Source organism: Apteryx rowi, unplaced genomic scaffold (genome assembly GCF_003343035.1).
Source record: "Apteryx rowi isolate R43461 unplaced genomic scaffold, aptRow1 scaffold_22, whole genome shotgun sequence".
NCBI classification, from domain to species: Eukaryota; Metazoa; Chordata; class Aves; order Apterygiformes; family Apterygidae; genus Apteryx; species Apteryx rowi.
This window is the reverse complement of record NW_020448530.1, coordinates 1,782,462-1,801,749: the sequence shown is the minus strand read 5'-3', so window position 1 is coordinate 1,801,749 and position 19,288 is coordinate 1,782,462. Positions and strand designations below refer to the sequence as shown.

The 19,288-nt window shown below is 38.2% G+C and overlaps 1 protein-coding gene across 9 annotated transcripts in view; it reads left to right on the top strand.

Annotated features, from left to right (window-relative positions):
- Positions 1 to 19,288, top strand: part of CTBP1 (C-terminal binding protein 1) — a 254,568-nt gene that overhangs the window by 186,425 nt on the left and 48,855 nt on the right. Inside the window, exons 1-3 of one of the 9 annotated variants that reach the window (XM_026064584.1) lie at positions 3,045 to 3,727; positions 4,667 to 4,838; positions 5,103 to 5,352. The exons of 5 other annotated variants lie outside the window; for them this stretch is intronic. Coding sequence is in view for 2 of the 4 variants with exons in the window: in XM_026064581.1 (XP_025920366.1) it covers positions 15,496 to 15,514 (19 nt within the window). In the remaining 2 variants the exon portion in view is untranslated. Of the gene's footprint in view, positions 1 to 435; positions 503 to 3,044; positions 3,728 to 4,666; positions 4,839 to 5,102; positions 5,353 to 15,480; positions 15,515 to 19,288 lie in introns of those variants that run through there. 3 more of the 9 variants (XM_026064585.1, XM_026064583.1, XM_026064581.1) reach the window with 3 other exon arrangements.

The following is a 19,288-nucleotide window of genomic DNA, read 5'->3' as shown; positions in this document are numbered from 1 at the left end:
GCCCGGACCGGGGCCGCGGCGCTCGCTGACCCCGCGGAGCCGCCGGCCGGCGGCGGCGTCGCCAGCCCAACTTTGCCTGGTAACTGCTGCGACAGATGCGATATTAAAAAAAATAAGTAAAAAAATAAATAAAAACCGAAGACGCGGGTGAAGCGCAGCCAAGGGGACCGAAACTTGGCTGTGGCTACAATTCATCCTTAAAAAAAAAACAAACCAAAACAAAAACAAAGCTTACACGTAAAACGGCATTAAAACTGCATCCAAAATATTAATTCGGTGCCTGCCCCCCCCCCCCCCCCCCCGTTCTTGTTTTACCAACTGCCCTGGCTTTTAACTGCAGCAAAATGCTGGTGAGATGCCACGGGGGGGGGGGGGGGAAGCTGTGCTAATATTTCAATAAACAGGAAGTTTAAAAGCGGCGTTTTATTGCTGTTAAAAGTGCTTAAGGCCTGGTTGTTGAAATGATTTTCCTAAATCTGTGGAGGGGTTATGTATCTGAAAGGTAAGGCTTTTTCTCCATAAATTTGTGAATTTCTCTTTTTCTTTTTTCCTTCTCCTTTTTTCATTTTTTTTTCTCTTAATGTGCTAGCAAATGCATTTATGGATTGCTGCTGTTTTTTAAGGTAAAATAGATAACATGCATGGGGTGATGTTAGAGAATTGCTTGATATAAATTATTGTATTAATCTGAAGGGTTTTTTTGTAGATAGAAGAAAATACAGTGTAGACTCTGTTTATAAACATTATTATTCTGTAAGCAAATGATACCGAAAGAAGGCTACAAAGCAGTAAATGAGTTTATTTACCATGTAAATATGATTCAGTCTGTTATGCTGCTTTGTTTTTCTCTAAAAAATTAAAAATCAGATTTTCATTTATGATACCGAGCTGGATAGACTATCCTTAGAAAACACTGTTATCAGTGGTGGTTTTCAAAATTTCACCTGTTGTAACTTACATTAAACAATTTAATATCACCTTATATTTTAATAACTGTTGTCCTTATCAGGAAGAATGTTTGCTTTTAGGCCATGATGGAACACCCAAAGATAATTATCCCTTTAGCTTCACGGAAAATAATGAGGCCTGATAGACTGAAGTGAGTGTGTACTTTTTCTTTTTCAATGAATTAAAATAAACTAGAATATTTGTGATGTATCAGGTGCATCACAGAGATTCCTTTTCCTGGGTCCTAGAAAATGTAAATATTCTCATTTAGCATTCTAGCCCCTTGGCAAGTAGCCTGATTCCTTGTTAAATTATTTTAAAACTCATCGTTCTATTCCTGTGGAAAGAAAATAAGAAAATATTAAAAAAAATTATTTGTATTTAAGTAATTGCTGCTGTAGATGGAAAGCCCATTGATTAACACTTTACGTGCATTCTCTTATGTAATAGAAAAACAGAGTTAAAAATCTCACTGTAAAGTAGACTATGCTAGTTGAAAGGTAATTTTCCAGTGCATCTCTTTGTTCTTTTTGTTTTTTTTAATCTGTTTTATGTATTTTTAGCTGTGTGTTGGTGAAGCAGGCACATAAAATTATGAGCCCAAGCTGCTAACTTTAGTATATTTAATAACGTTGCTCTTTATTGACCCCCAAAGGCGGCAAGATTTCAATAGTGGAATTCCTTAATGCTTGACAAATAATAGGCTGTTTAGATTATTACCATATCATCCATTCCAAGAGGAATCTAGTAACAAAATATTTTGTCCATTTGCAATTCACTAGTATATTTGAAAACAGAACACAGCAGACAAACAAAAACCCAACCTGCCACACTTTTCCAATCTGAACAAGAAATAGGTATTTACGGAGTGACTACAATCCATAACAGATAGTAGAGATAAGGCAAGACTGTTAAATTGTTCCATCGTTTTTGTCACTGTTAATGTGAAATAATACTTTTTGGGCGAATAAAGTTCCTCTGTGTTTGTTGGTGGCACAGTGAGCGTAATTTGGTGTAACATGAGTGGTATGCTGTCTGTCCTTGTCTAAACAAAAATCGCCCTTTAAAGTAATGGAGATTCAATATTTTTCCAGCAAGTGATGCATTATTTTATTACTGAATAGGTAAACAAAATAATAATAAGCCTGAGAATTGCTGCAGTCATGCCTAGTAGAAGAGTTTAGTCAATGAAGCTACTATATTAATGCTACTATTTTTGCAAATTTTTTAGTTCAGTGTTGTCATATGTAGTTAAGGAGTAGCTGGAGCATGCAGCTATTGAGCACACAATATACTACTTGTGAAAAGCTGATCATTGTAAATACTGTATTTTATCATAACGTGAGAGTGCCTGATAGTGTGACAAAGCAAGTTAGAAATGTCTGTACGTTTGTCAGTTCGGTTAGTTCTTGACTTGTCCTGCATCATAAAGATAAATAGCATCTGCTCTTTGTTAAAAATGTGTGGTGCTTCAATTTACTAATCTCCCTGTTTCTAAGAATTATAATTTTATTTACAATGTAAACAGAGCAGTCATAGTCCTTAGCCAAAAGTCTGATCAGAGAGATTAGAATTGGGCTGGATACTGTAACGTGTTATACAGATAGAGTAGTATACTTGCCAGCGTTCTGAAATGTAAAGTCAATCCCTCCTTTTCAAATAAGAGCAGCTACCACAGTTAAATGACTAGGCATGGTAGACCCTTTTGGGGGAGAAAAAAAATGACATTTTCCCAAAGCGTCTATTTAAATGACTACCATAAGAATGAAAAAAACCAACTTATTTTGTAAGTAAATAGTTTGAAGAGTGATAAGCGTAGGGAAAGACACAGATTTAAATGTCTTTCAAGTAAAGACACATGAGAAGCAATATGGTCTTTAATTTGTTTATGTGAAAATATAACACTTAACCTGTTTATTCAAAGCCATGCAAATATTTTGGACTACAATTGCTTGTTGCCATTTTGTCTTTCCTTAACTACCATGAATTTGTATGAGCTATGCTTCTTGAAAGGAATCTGGAGACGTTGGCTACTTGTGTGTTAGAGACCTGCATTTGAGAGTAATACTTAGGGTTTTGCTTCTGAAGCCAGCTGGGAACATTGATGAGGTGATACTCCAGTGTGTGTCAAGCTTTCAAATCCCATAGCAATCGGCAATATAGCAGCATCGCAGCCTCATCTGAGGCTACCTAACCTCCTGGCCCCATAATTATTTATTTACTGAGAGAGTAGAGATGGAGTTGCACGTTTAATACGTGTCCTAAAGCTTAAGGTGAGGATAAAAGTTGTAGTACATAGCCCTTTAGCCTTAGTTCCTCTGCCACACACGTTCTCTCTCACAGGCAGCGTAGAAATGAATTTACGTCTTTGAAAGATGTGAGTTTGTGACTGTGTCTTTGGTTCCCTTTCTCCCCTAGCACCTTAAGAACAAAGATGATAATTCATTCGAATCTGTGTATTGATCGGGAAAAGACAGCAAGCATTCTTTGCACATAAATCTAAAATTAACATTTCCTCAAATAGAACCCTTTGCTCCCTCTCCACCATTCCTATAGGAAGAGTAGTAAAGTGTTGCAGCATCGAGTTGTTACGGGCGTTTCAGAACCTCTGAGCATGATTATGGTAGGATCTCTTTCAATACGCAGTAATCCTCAGCCCATGTTCCTCAGTGATTAACGTGCTCAGAAGCGTTTGGGGAATCTGAGAGCATCAAAGTGTTGGCTGTCTTAAACTGACACGAGACCTTATGTGACAGTATTGCGGGGAGCGGAAAGCAAAGTAAGTGTCTCAAATTGTTTATAGTGTGAAAAAGCTTGCTATGAGCTCTGTGATTAAACTGTTTTTTAGGCTTGGCTATGCTTGGGGGCCGTATTCTTTAATATTCCGCTTTGGTTTGATGTTTGAAATCGGTAAAACTTCAAATTGTTTTTGAGCCTGACAGAAAGAGACTTATCCTATTTCTGGAGGAATTTGAGACAGTCCCTGGGCCCTTCTAATTTGTGCTACCTTCTAAGCGCTATCTGTGGCCAGGGCAGGGAGAGCAGGAGTATTTGGAGCACCGTGTGCCTCCGCCGCACCCTCGGGGCTCGGCCGGCCGCAAGTGCCAGAGCCCAGGCTGGCGCTGGCACCGCTCTTGGCCCAGCCTGCCTGCCACAGGCCTGTTGTGGGGGCCGCTCAGCCGTCTTTGTATGGCTGAGGCCGTAGCAGGGCCCGAACCGAGGTCTTTACCTCTACGGGTACTACAACAGGCAGCGTCTAAAATTAAAAAGACTCTGACAATTTACGTAATGGGGAAAAAAAAGCTCACGAGGTAAAATCCAAATAAAAAGAAATGGCTTAAATCTTTGAGAAAATTCAGTTTACTAGATGAATAGGTTAATTTTTTTTGTTGCGTGAAACAACACATTTATGCTTGCTCTACTGGAGCAAGGATTTAATTTTTGAAGAAGATAATTATAAATTAACTTGTCTCCTTTATGAAATACTTTCATCATTTCATCACAAACATATCCTGTTTCCTGTGTTATTATTCCATTTGCTAATTATCCAGTTTGTGTCTAATCAACATAATTGAAAATTGACATTGTTTGATTTTTTTTTTTTTTTTTCTTTGAGCTAAATGTTGCTAATGCTATAGCATGTTTCATGTTGGTAGTTCTTTTGGATGACCCTTGCACATCTCTGCGTTTTCGTCTTTTTTCTTCCTCCCTTTTTCAGATATTTTAGCATGTCGAGGAACTTCCTTCCAGTGTACCTGCCAGTGTAGTCAGCCAGAAGAGTTCACTAAAGCAAGCAGAAAAAGTCGTCTTAGGGGCTGCGAACAGTTGTTCGGAATAATTGTAAAGTTGAGATTTTTAATGGAAAGCTTTTATTTCTGTCCCATATCAAGGTTTGTAGCTTTAATATTAAAACATGAGATAATGCAATTATATAATTTTGCTTTATGTGAGGTATTTTAAGGCATATTTTGATAGTTTTATTTACAGGTCAGTGGGTGTCCCTTATCAGTATCTGAATCACTTTCCGCGTGTTCTGTCACCCCTGGCAAAGTTACATAAGTCTGGAATGAAAGTCGTTCATGCTTTCTGACTCTGTATGTGTGCCAGACTTCATTGTAAGGAGAGTTACTCCTCCTCTCCTTTTAATCTTTTAGGGGAGTTCTGATGCGAAAATACAAAAAAGGAAAGAAGCATAGAAACATTTTTTACGTGCCTGAGTCAAAATTCCGGACTCCTGTATACAGCCCAAATTTCTGACCGTTGGATGTGCGCTGTCTTCCTGAGCAGCCCCAATATTTCTTGATCGGTTACAGCTTGTGCCATCACACGTGGACACACGCTGCGATGAGAGCGGTGAGAGGCCCATCCCGACAGGATCTGCTGGAAGCTTTGCAGTTATTTCATGTACGAGCCTACAGAACATGAGAAGAGCATAACTGTTTTGTTCCCTTTCTTTTAAAGCAAGCATAGCTTCTGCTGCCTTCTGTATTTGGTTGACATGTGACCCTCGCGAGAGAGAAGTGTCTGTAGTTAGGGTGCCCTGTGTGGTTTCCTGGTGTGCGTGTATGTACCTAAGCGTGTCTGGTCTCATGCAAAAAGGATATAGGCTGTCATCTACTTCGGACGTCCACAGCCAAACCGCAGTATAGATGAAGTAGATAGCTGCTTAGGACAGATAAATTCTAGGGGAAGCAAAATTGACGCGGTCGTGCTCATGTTAGAGCCCTGGAAAGCCAGGCTGACTGCTGTTGCTGCTGCCATGTGAGGTGTTGTCCCTGTAATTCCCCTTCTCCCACCCTCCGCACATTATCTGTAGGAATTATCCCAATGCTGCCTTCTCAGGACAGCAAAAGTAGCAAATCCAACTCTCTTGGGCTCTTTCGCCTGCATTCCCACTGGCCATAATCCTTTCCCTTTCCTACGGCAGGAGGCTACGCTGTGTAAAGTAAAGCCTGGTGCCTGGCCAGGCAGAGGAATGGCCTACGTGCTGTCCCCTGTCATGCTCGGATAGTACCCTGGGGAGACAGTATTCAAAAGAGAGCTGGGAGAGAAGCAGCACTGCAGGGTATTTTCATCCCCTTCCACTACACATATTTTTTTCACTCTGCAGAATGTCATTGTAGCCCCTGGGTGAGTCAGAAGTTGGGAGAATGAGCCAGAAAGGAGCTACGCTAAGATGTGTGCTCTCCAGTCAAATTGGGCTGATCCACAGGAGAATTTGCAGGAAAAGAGAGCGCTGCCTCAGGCGGCCGTTAGTCATATGTACAGTCCGTCAGAGGTGCCGCTAGGGGCTGACAGCCAGTAATGTCTTTGCCATTGGTGCAAATCCCCGTATCTTTAATTTATAATTGCAGAATTTTTGTTGGCTTCTGTAGGGATTTAACTTGAATGTGCGTTTTCAGAGTTAGCCTCCTGGTTTTAAGCCGAACTATCCAAAATTAGCATTGCCTCTCGCATGCTCGCAGCGTGGCAGTCTCAATCTCAGAAATGAAATGCATGGCTTGGCAGAAACGGTGATGTGCAGCACTTCATCAGAATTCCCACATGAGTCAAATTTCATTAGATGGTTGCAGCCAGTTTGTCTCTTGCTGAGTAGGTAGCTTTAGTCTTTGCAGAGTCATGCAGGACAAAAGTGTTTAGTAGAGATAACCACAAGCCAGTCTCCAAACTCTTAAACTGATATTTAAATATTTTTTTTTCTCTTTAATGTGTTGTACCAGATATGTTAAACTGTTTATTTTCAACCAGATAATGAGCGTTTTCACATTTGTGGTCTACCAGACATCTTAATGTGTGTCTAGTGCTTCACTGAATAGTATTAATGTGTATCACAGCCTTTCTCATATTGTTGATTTTCCTGTTCATATAATCAGCATTACTGAGAGAAATGATCTTACTGGTTAACAGCAATTCAGTTTTGTATGAATGTGTTCCCATGCTGACTGGAACTGGCTGGATAATTCTTTCTCTTAAAGTGTTTCTTGGGTAAGAATGATCATGAAGGTACTGACCAAAGCCATGGCAGCATTTTAGGTTTTTACTGTGTCCTCACCAAATTCTCTCCTGCATGCTAAAAGTCTACTACTGCTAGCAGTGCTCCTTTCCTGAGCTGTCCTGTGCTAGGATTCCCACCTTCCATTCCTCTTGCTGGGATTTGATGTGCAAAGTCTCGCTCATGTACCTCTTTAAACATAAATATCTTTTAATATCTATTAAAATATTGTGTGAAGTCCAACATTTTTGCAAAATCAAGTAGGCCAGAAGCTGTGTATTTGAAGATTGTATGTCTAGTTACTTAAAGGACTTCTTACCCTCACCCTCAATCATCACATGTAGCTGATATTGCTGTAACTTTATTCACTGGTTCTAACAGAAGCTGAAAAAGCAACTAAATCTGAAAGTGTCAGAGCCTGTTTGAATTGTTTTGAATTTGCAGATATTTCTTCATGTAGAACCTTTTCTTGTAATCCTAAAACGAAAGCAGCTTCCTATGTCTGCCCTGGTTGGGATTCCCGGTCAGCAGTTTAGCCACCAGAGTGCTATTCCTATGTGATCTTTGAACTCAGTACAGCTAGACAGCAGATTTTTTTTAAAAGCAACATCTAAGAAAATAACCTTTTATCTGTGTGGAGCTGGATGTATTTTAGCCACGCCAGTCTAGATAAAAAGAATGTCTTGCATTTTTTAAAAGCTTGTGGGAGGAGGCTCACAATAGAGGCTCCATTGTACTGTTAGTACTGAGAGTACAGGAAATCACAAATTAGCTATGACGAGAGTATTGCAGGGGAGTTTTAAGTTTACTTAATTCCCATAGTATTGTATGGTTTTGAAAGGGTTTCACAATACACTGCATTTTGGGTTTGGTTGTTTATGTTGTTTATATTTGACAGTCCTCTGTTTGAGGCTTTCTCTTACCATGTCTTTGTTCAAAAGGTTTCATGTTTTTAATCCTTGAATCCAGATGACTTCTTACTGTAAATAGAGGCATACAAATACACTTGGTATTTACCTCATGACCACCCTGCAGCCATCCGAAATTGAAATCTAGCATTATGTATTCAGAACTGAGAATTATCTCGTTTGAGCAAGAAATAAGGAAGGATTTTAAGTAGGAATTTGGGAAGCAGTAAGCTGCAGGCATAACTTTTCCTTTCCTAGCAGATTTTGATTTTGATCCTGCAGGATGTTGAGTTATTCAGCTCCAGTTGATATCAAAGCGAGTTGGAGTGGGCTTACAAAAATCCATAGGATCCTGGCTGCATCCTACCTGCTGAGCCACAGTTGTAATAGGATAACCCTTTTGCTAAAATTTATCCGAAGATAGGTTTGGCTTAGTATCTGCAGTTGAAGAACACATTCTGTGACTTAATTGGAAGATTCAGGATAGTGAGGACTCTCCAAAATCATGAATCATATTTTCCTATTGCCATGACTAAATAAAGTTTACAGTGTTTTTTTACTGAGTTGGTGTTTTAGACTCTGAAGTACTGTGAACATTATATTTTTGCCTTTGTTTTGATAACTGCTAGCATCTTCTTTTTGGACTTGCTTTTAAGCCTGTTAATTTTTTGTTTCGGAGCTTCGTGGCTTTGCTAACAAAATTAATGCTTATCTTCCAAAAGAAAAATATTTTCTTATGTGCACAAGAATCAAAAAAAAAAAAGCAAGAAATACAGAATATACTTTATTTTTTGCCTGCCTTACGGATACTAGCTCATAAGCATGGTAAGGTTTTTAAAGGGTGGGTTATGCAATTCTAGCAACTATAGAAGTCCCTAAAGATTTTCTGTCAAGAGAGAAATTTTTGTGCAAGAGCAAAGGGCCTAAAAGATCATCTAATTCTCTCTCAGGTTTCCAAAGAGAATCAGCAAAGTTTAGTTTTCATTTTAGAAGACTAATTCTAAAAAGAACATTAAATAGTGATTATTTTTATGAATAGTAAAAAAACCTTCTATGTCGTATCTAAGATTTCTTTGGTCCCAAATATGTATGGTGAAAGGAGCAATCTGTGAATAAGCTGTATGATACCTGAGAAACTGCTCACATTTAATTAAGTACATTTTTAAATCAAGTTAGTTAAGCTAGCACCTGCCTTTTCGTGAACTCTAAGTGTAAATTAGGCTTATTTCGCAATTGCATTAAGATATTTTGGAATCAGCAAAACCAAGTCAAAATGTTGTACTTTTCAACCACTTTATATGGCATTTGTGTTCTGGTTTACAGGCCTGTGCTAGTGTAAATCTAACTTTTCTTGTGTGGGATTTGTACCTCTTTATGTAAGTCACTTAACTGAAACACCTATGTTAGGAAATTAATCACCGACGTGAGAACTGAATTACCCTCTTGAGGTGCTTATCTTTTTTCTTTGGTTAAAGAAGCAGCTTAGTGTTATTAAGAGTCTTTGGTAAGAGCTGAAGGAAGATGAAGTGTGGACTTGCTAACTTTCAGGGCAAATTTGGTCTAATTATTGACCAGAGGAGTGGAAGGGAGAGGGGAGCAGACAGCAGTGCTAGCAAATGTGGTAAGTGGCACTGGAATGGCTCAGACAGTCTTGGTCTTCTCCTAATTGCAAGTAGCCCAAGGAGCGACCTGGAATGATTCACTTCACTTCTCTGCACAGTCCCAGCATGCATCGAATGGGAATAATGATACTGACCTCATTTGTAAAAGCACTCCGAGGTCTGTAGAAAAAAGCACTAAGTAAGAGCAGAATTTTGATATTAATGGTGCTCTGAATAGGTGCTTGGTAGATCTCGTTGTTTGTGTCTCATTTTGTCACAGGTAAATGGTTGGGAAGCAGTGTGTTTTTGATTGTGAAATGAATTAATATAAGTGCACTTAAGAAGGCAGCCTGTGGCATGACTGAACACAAGGTCTGTATAAAACATTCTGCTATGACTGAAGGGCTTTTTTTTTTTTTTTTTTCAAATTAAAAATGTACTTTCCACCATTAAACTGCTTCCTCTTTAAACAGTTAAAAAAAAAAACAACTCTTGTATATTTAAATCAGGAAGTTGTATTTCACCAATTAGCTTGACAGGACATGCACGCAAAGGAATCAACAAAATACTGGTAAGTGATCGGGCTGCAGCTCCATATGCTGTATATTGAAATACAGCAATGTTGGGCTAGCACTGAGTACTCTTGATTGTGCTGAGATGCAAAGGTTTGAAGTGGAGACATGATTGCAAGCTATTTTTACTTAACAGTTGAACTTTGGAAGAGAAGAAGTAATGGATAATTTCTTTCAGTTTGAGTTTGCACACTGTATGACTATTAAAAACTTTGAAATGACTGTTAAGTAAAGACAGCTAGTCTAGAAGTGCCAGATGGAAAAGAGCAAGAAAAATGCCTTCTGTTTAAAACAGAGTGGGACATTTTGGCAAGTTTTGTTTTGGGGTCTTCCCCAGGCCATGCAGTTGCTGTGCCTGGATCACTTCTGTGTTACAGTTTGTGTCATGGGGCCAGTTCAGGAACCGGACACGCAGCAGGACATGATTCCATCCCGTTAATTGCACAACAGAACACGAGCTTCCAACAGGACATCTTTGTCCTGTGGTGTTGGTTCTTCATCCCAGCCTAGGACCGTGCCACTGAAATATGGATGGTTCTTTTCTAGTTTCCTACTCAGATTGTCCAGTAGATGCTCTTATGGACACTAGAAACATTTCTGCTATTTTAGAAATGTGCTGGCTTTTTCAGAAGCTGTCGTGGTTTGTGAAATATGATACTGGTTGTTTGGTTTGGCTGTGAGACCCCTTGATTGTGTTCTTTTACAGAGTAGTTGATCATCTTATTACATCCATTATATGTGGATTTAGTTCAAGGCCTGTCAGTTTATACATAACTTGAATTCATTGGAAAATGTGAAAAATGCAGAGTATTCCTCAGTTGGCTAAAATTTTAAAACTGCGTTTTTTCCTGTCAGCGCCTGGAAGGCGGCCAGGTGAAAGTTAACATTCCCACAATACCTTTTCTGGGGGGTAATGGGCAAGTTCAGGACCGCATTCTTTCCTGCGCTTGTATAAACAGCCTGTGCGGTCCAAGGCTATGGGAGAACTATTGCTGAACATGTAATCACTGCTGTTTGCCCACACAGTTGTTGCTCCATTGACGATGATTTTTTTGTATTTTTTATTGTCTCCTGTTTGTATTTAAATAACATGGAGCCTTTACTCTGTTACCGTTTAGGATCTCGCCCTAGGCAGTGCTGTATGAAAAATCAGTGTAATCTACTGATCATTTCATTCACCGTAGTGAATGATGTCAGTAGTCTTTCAAAAACTTGGTAGACGTGTGTCTTTACAACAGTAGAGTCTTGTTGACAGTAGACGAAAAGAGGTGAAGGTCTCCGAAGCTGAACTGACCTTTCATCTCGCTCAACTTGGCCACCTTTGGTCCTTCCAAAACATAGTAGGAGTAAATTGCCAGGGAAGCATGAAGTTGGGTATACAGTTACTGTCTGTTTTGTGCCTGGCTAACAGTTGGATTTTATATCTAGGTACTTTTAGAGTTGCTGAACAGCTCATGTAGTGCAAAGACTATTGCATATGTAGTTAGTCAGGAATACTCAGTGTGTCTTAAGCAATGTGTAGCTTTTCTATTTAGGGCCCCAAATATAAATTTGTACTGCCTCATATTAGTAGTTTATATGTGAAGAGCTGCAGAAATAGTGGCCTCTGCTACCAAAACTGTAGTAACGCTTGATCAATTAGCTGTGGACAACCTTAGGCAAAGTTTGGAGAAGGGGATCAGGAATGCAGAGAATTGCAAAGATGCTTAATGTTTAATTTGCATGTTTCTTGGGCTGTGATCTAAACACTGTTGATTTATTTGAAAGTAATCCCAGTGACTTCAGAGTTTTTCAGCTTTGGTCTTCCCTACCAGACTTCAGATTTTTTTTGCATTTAAATGGTAAAGTCTGTCCCAGAAAATGCATGTTTTTTATTATTGATGTTTGTGGAAAAGGGTAACAAGCAACTGTCACATCTGAAAGTTGTGTTTTTACTGAATCCTGAGTTGACAGAGAAAGAAAGTCACTAGTAAAACCCTTGATCTTTCATGCTTTCTGGATAGGGCAGGGCAGGGCCATATAATTATTCCTTTTCATCCATTGATGTCACTGAGGTCCCTATACAGAGTGTAGCTAGTAAATGAACCTAAAATTCATTTCATATAAACTCTAAATCTTGACATGCAGTGTGTAAGTGTGGTGCATGCATATTTTATTTCTGCAGGCCCATTATCACGAAATCTGTATGTTTGTGTGAATAAGAAGACAATAGGACTGGTACAAGCACTTCCAATTTTCTGTTCTCTATTATTCATGCAAAATACGGACAACAGTAAAATACCAATGCATCAAAATGCATTAATGGTGGAATTTCCAGCTTCGAGTTCTGTGACCATAATTTTTCATCAGTTTTAAACCTCTAATGCCTTTTAATATGGTTTCAAGAACTAAATAGGAAGAAGAACACTATTGCTTACTTGATAAGATAAAGATGTATTAAGAAGCGCTTTTATTTTCCTGTCTTCAATTTGTATTCATTTATAGCACAGGTTTTATGGACCTCTTAGTTGGACATTATTTATTTCTCTACATTTAAAAGAACAAATACTCAAATTGCTGGTTTTATTGGATATAAATGTCAATAATTTCTTGGAACTAGCTATAGTTAGATCTGTAGCGTTCTTTTCTGTTTAACATTTTTGAGTTTCATTGCTTAAAATAACTCTGGTTATTCTGTGTGTGTATACATATGTGGATTATGCCAGAATTTTATGAATTTATAATTTATTTTATTTTTTGCACAGAAAGTGGTAGTATCTTTTTAACAGTTGTGAAGCTGAAGTCATTCATATACATACAAAATTTTAATTACATACATCAATTATGTATGTACACACTGATGCGTGAGCTGCTTGTTTGCAGGTAAATATCTGTTCACTCCTAATGTGCTCAGTTTTGCGACTAATACTCAAATAGCAGACTGCCTTACTGTGCAGGCAGCTCTGCTGACTGGTTGCAGAACCACAGTGCAACTCGGTCTGAGTAAGGAGTAAAGTAAGACCTTTGTGGGTAAAAGACAAAAATAAAATTCTAAGGAAAGATGTGCACTGAATAGTAACCTGGGCTTTCTTCTTTACCAACTGTGAAACCTCCGTAAGAATTACTACTATTTTATGAGTGTTCCCTCCTTCTTAATAGGGGTGTTCTGTATCCTGTTTTTCTTGTTGACTAGAGAATGACAGCTTTTAAGTATTGTAATGATGAAGTACCATTAGCTGTACACCGTTCGTGTCTTAAATTGCATCCTTTGTTGTGTTGTTTGCTGTTCCTGTAAAACAGTTGGGTATGGTCAGGATCTTTCCAGCACTTCTGCTTTCTTTTTATTTTCTTGTTTTGTAGGTTATTCGGGGTTTTTTGTTGAATTATATGCATTTCTGTGATCAGTTGGCATGGAAACATGGCTGTTTTATAGGCCAGTTGCTTTTAGCATTAATTTACAGGTACTTGTTTTTGAATGTGAAAATGGAAACCATTTATGTTCTTCATCATTGCCCATCACTAATACTCACATGCTTTCCAGTGCAACATAAATTATCTTTCCTTCTGTCTTAGGGGGAAAAAATGAATTTTTTTAAAGAGGAAAAAAATAATAGAGACTAATACTGTGTTGCATCATGTATACTGTTTTAATAAGTGTGCTCAACATAAAAAAATAATTGAAATATGTAACCAGACAGAATCAACAGAACAAAGCCTATCACCAAATCTTAATTTAAATCCAGAAAGCATGTAAGGCTTTTCAGTACTGCAAAGTCACATCACTAAATTTCTTTTTTATTAATATATTTATTAGTGTTACCCTTCCTTCTCGATTTCAGAAGAACGCTGTTTTCTACTAGAGAGCGATATCAATTGATACTGATATTCTGTGATTTTAGTGAGGTTTGGCAGTTTCTGAGATATCTCATGGGCAAACATAAAACTGTGTTGCAGATTTTTACATAATTAACGCAGCAATATTCTTGGTGATCAGATGATACACGTCAGTGACTGCTTCTGGGAGAAAAACAAGTTCACTGTCATAGAATCAACACAAGGAAGAACAGTTAGACTATATCATTCTTGCAAATGTATAATCATAACTTTCTCCCCAAAACAGTGCAATGACTTGCAGTTTTTTCTCATTTTGATATGTACTGAGTGTCGGTGAGTCCCTTCTCATTTTAAGCTGCTCCAGAAGATGTATTTTTTGTGTCATTTGACTGAAGGTAAAATAACATACAGAAATGGTACTTGTTTGTTCACATTTATAGAAATCTGAAACTGTATCCAAATACTTACTATTTGAAGTATAAATAACTAAATATCTTATATATGGAGATAATTAAATATCTGATATATGTCATAGTCTAAGCGGGCACAAATTGTCTGCTTTCAATGTAGTTGCATTCAAATTCAGTAGAGTCAGATTTAATCTCATTCTAATTTCTAAAAGCTACAGACCACTGTCTGAAAAGCTTTATATAGATTGGATACCTGGAGTGAAAATAAGATTTGAATTAATTTACTTTGGCTCTGACTCCTCCCTCCCTCCTGTTCCAGACTTCAAACACTTACTTCACTATACCAGTTCATAGGCAGCGTGCATTTCATAAACAGAAAGTGAACAAATTGAATTGATTATGTTCATAACTCAGTTTTACATATTTAATAAATAATCAGTTCATCTGGCTTGTCGGCTGTTTCGTTGTACTACTTTTTCTTTATTCCCCAAGTTAAAGTCCATGCAATTCAATTTTAAAAGGATACATCTATGCAAGATTTGTCAAATTTCAATAAAAGTACTAAAAATCTGCAGTTTATAAATGTGTTGTTCATATCACTGTTCGTATTTTGTGAATTTCATGGCGTTACTCAGCAACCATATGGTCCGTTTCCGCCTCACCATATTACCTTTTCTTAATATAAGTATCTCTGGGCAGTAAAAACAAAACCAAAAAATTGTAGGTGAAAACCCCACGTTTTCATGTTTATTGGTCTTTTAAATAACTTCAGTGAAAAATAAATACTTTGCTTTGTACTGAGCCCTTCTACTAGGACTGTTCAGAGCTTTCTCATGGGTCATTTGAAAGCGGCTTTCTCAGAAGTCGAGGAAGACGGCTTAGTACAGGAGGAGAGAACTTTTGTTCTTGCTTACAGCATTTTACAGATCACAGTTTTACTAACCCTAACACAGCTGCGAGCAGAAGTTCGACCGTACCGCTTCCTGTGTGACACTGTCTCGGCCTCGGCGCCAAATAAAACCATTTTTCCCCTCTGCCCCCCCCCCACTCCATTCTCTCTAGTAAACAAATGGGTCTGTTTCTTCACGGGGACGAGCGAAAAATAAACGGGCCCCACCCGTGTAAATCTCAGGGTGTGATTGTCAGAGTAGCTGGCGACAAGATGCAATTCTTTCCTGGCTCTTACCAGCTGCTTTGTTTTTCCTGCCCATCCTTCCTTGAAAGCGCAAGTGTGGGGCTGTAATAGCTGTAATGTCTGTCGTCTTCACAGGTAGGCGCCAGGAATGTTTCACCAGATGCTGAATCCAGCTATTGTGGATGGATGTATTTTAACTAAATACGCTTTCATTTATAATATTTCCTTGTGTTATTCACACTAATGAAAGGAGCGATGCATTTGAGTTTTACCCGCAACGCTCCCAACTCATATTAGCTCTGACTGATGGTATATTTAGGTTTGCGCAGCAATCGCTAGTTGCCCTGTTGTTTTGTCGTAGTTAGGTAGCCCTCAAAATTTATGACAAAGCCTCTAAGTTAAATGTACTTGCTGTTGTTTGATCCCAGCTCTCTGCAGTAAGAAGACAGTGTCTGTCTTGCATTCCTTTATTCACAGGGTGGATATGGTATTCATTGAAATCAAAAGCTTCCTTTCTCTTCAGAAGTCTTCTATGGGCACTTGCCAAACCTCCCATAGAATTAAGCTACTAATCATGTTGTCCTTTAAATATTTTTGACATAAGAGTTATGTTAACCAGTCCTGTTCTTTAATTATCTTTACCTGAAATAGTTGACATGTTTTAAAGAATAAATAGTCGTGCTTGATTTGAGTGCTTTATCTGTGTATTCTGGAAAGTATCTATTGAACAAGGTTGAAAAGAAGTGTGTGAAACACAGAAAGGTATCAGCATGTCACCAGAAGGTTTATATTTTTATTAGCTATGCAGTTTTCAGAATTGCCACTCATTTTGCAAGTAATTAGACTGCTGTGACATTGTTGTTTTCTAACATTGTACAATACCTACCACAAAGTTAGTTGCCTACAAGGTAATAATGCAATAAAAGTGTTCTAATGATATTTTTTTAAGAAGTTGATAGGTTGCAGCTTGCCTACAAGATAATTTCATACTCACTAGCATTCAAAACCTGGAAAGTAAATTTCTCATGAAAATGCCAGTGGGAAGCCTCTACAATTTTAGTATTATTAACTGTGAGTAGCAGTTCAGAGGCACCCAAAAGGGTCACATTTCACAATATAGTATGGCTTGAGTGTTTATAAGAAGTAGTAATGCTAACTTTTTTTTTTCCCTAAAAGTGTAAGAACATGCAGATGATATTACCTCTTAAAGTATTTAACTCTTGGACAACTCCAGCTCTGTAAAATTTTTCCACTATATATACATACCCGATTTTATCTAGTTTACAGTTTAGACCTAATAAATGAACCTCATCTGGGCTACCCATGTCAAATTTTCGCTGAGAGTTATATTCCAGATTTCATCTGCTGTTCTCAGCCCACTCTTCCTTTCTGCTTTTTGAAACTCGTCCTGATCCAGTCAGGGATAGAAAGAATTAAAAGATTAATCTTTTGGGAAAAGTCTCTGAAGAAAATATTGGAAGAGCTGCAATTTCCTCTGGATTTACTCTGGTGAAATAATAGTTGTGCTATGAAAGTACCTAATACGCAAGAAGTGATAGTAACCCAAGTTAGGGCACAGAGATAATAACTTCTGTTTTTATTATTTTTGTATTGAAACACCTGAACTAATTTGGTTTGCTTTACATTCAGAAAATAGGGAAGTTTAACCTGTTACGAAGACCTGTCACTCTGTTGTTTCTAGATCTCAAGAACAAGAATTAGTTTCATGTCATCCGGTCAGATTTTGGAAAACGGGCATAATGCTCTGGTGATTTCTGGGAGTTATCTGGTGATGCTTCCCGAGTGCCGGGCAAACAGAAGGCTGGCATTGCCTCCCTCCCTCCCGAAACTGCAGCCAGCGGGACTTGCTTTCCAATATCTGTCTGTATCCTGTGTCCATTTTCTGAACACCAGAATAAGCCTCAAAATACTTTCTGAGTTTACTTGCATGAAGTGGGTGATCCTTTGATTATCTTTGCATTACAAAATTCCGAGTCGTCTGAGTGCTTCCGGTGACTATCTGCTTTCAGAAATACAGCGCCGGTGCGAGCCGTCGAGCGCGCTGTTGTTTATCCTGCTGCCGACATTCCCAGTGTTCCTAGTTGGAGTAGGCAGAAAAAACATAGAGTAAGGTTTCTTATTTTGGAAAGTCCTTATTGATCTAATACATTAGTCTAGTCTCCATTCTAATTGCCTCTCAATCTGTTGTCAATCTGTATTTTGTTTTGGAAGGAAGTTGCGATGGTCTGTTTCTGTAACTGTCCATTTTTCGCAAACTCTACCGCTGCCGAAGTTTGAGGCTGTCACTGAGAGAGGGGGAGATAACATTTGTGTGATGCACATATGTGCCGTGGGCAGATTTTGTAAATGTCTCTGCCTGCAGATTGGTGGACACAGGAGCTATAATAAGTTTATTTTTTAAGATAAAACGCGTATGGAAAATGCTAGAATAAAACTGCAAACTGACTTCTTAACTTTTTTTTGCTGGGAAATGCAATAGTGAATTCATTTTCCAAAATACAGCTCTAGGTTAAAACAAGAATATACAGTTGAAAAGATAAAACCTGTTAAGAAATTTTGCCTATGTGAAGAACGAAGGCTCCCCTGTTGCTGGAGATTTTGTAGCTCTTGAATCAGTAGAATCAGTAACTCCTGTTATAAAATTTTCTTTGAACTGATGTTTTTAGCACTGACGTTTTATGCAATTTGTAGAGAGAGATAGAACATGATTTGTGCCCTGAAAAATGTACAGTTTGAAGCCTTTATCTGCAGACAAAGCAGTTTTATACATGTGAGCAGTCCCTTTTCACATTTGAAATGGTTAAACTACAGAGATTAAAAGAAACATTATAAAGCCAAGTGAAAAAATGCAAATATGGGTCATTTTTAAACACTTCTGACTTTTCACCAGTTCAGTGGAAACAACTTAAAGCGTTCAAAAACCTTCTCCAAGCCCTTTTAGTATGCGATATGTGTGGGAAGAAATATTTTGCTTCTCTCATCAAGTCATGGGAATAACTCCCCATTTTAACTGTGTTTTTCAGTACAGCTTTAACTGCGATATTGGGACCAGAGCCTTTGTAATTGAAACTCAAAACTCTGCTTGAAGAAAAGCTCAGTAGAACAGTTCTCTTACATCATATGCTTTTATTATATTATGATTAAATGTAACATGATAATATAAACCAAGCTTTTGCCTTAAACTGACTGTTTTATTTGGCTCTTTGACTGTTGTTACTGGCTCATTCTCAGTGCGCTTGTCATTTTTATACATCCTGTTTGCTTACCTTCAAAATGAACATCTTTTTAGAAAATCCTATTTATTCAAAATTGGCTCAGTTAGTATGGGTTGGCCTACCGAATGCACTGGATGGGAAATGGCAGACTGTGATTCCATTGTGCTTCAGCCTTTCTCATTTTCCCTGTTTTAAGATAGAACTGTTCTGTGGCTTGTAATCGTCATCAACCATTTTCTTAATCTTGACGAAGAACAGCAGGGGTCAGTGGTTGTGGGAGGAACTGGAAAGGGAGAGTCCAAGGGAGAGAAATTAAAAAGAGCTTTGAGGAGCCCTTTGCACGGGTTCGGAGTTTGAGAGTCGCTTTGGTGTTTGGAGGAACGTAGAGGAACGTAGCTCACGAAAGAGTTTATTACTCTCATTTGCCAGAAACCTTAATACTGTGTAGAATTGTCCTTTTTTAATTACCCTGATCTTAAGACATATATAGCCCAGGCTTCTAAATATTTTAGCTGTAAAACTTAGGGGAAGTTTCTAGCTCTCCTCCCTAAACAAAAGTCTTTTTTTTTTAACTGGAAGTATTGCTACCACAAATAGCACCGTGATTTTCAGCTGAAAGGAAGATGAATCACATTAGAAGCTTTCCTAAAAAAAAAAAAAAAAAAAAAAAAAA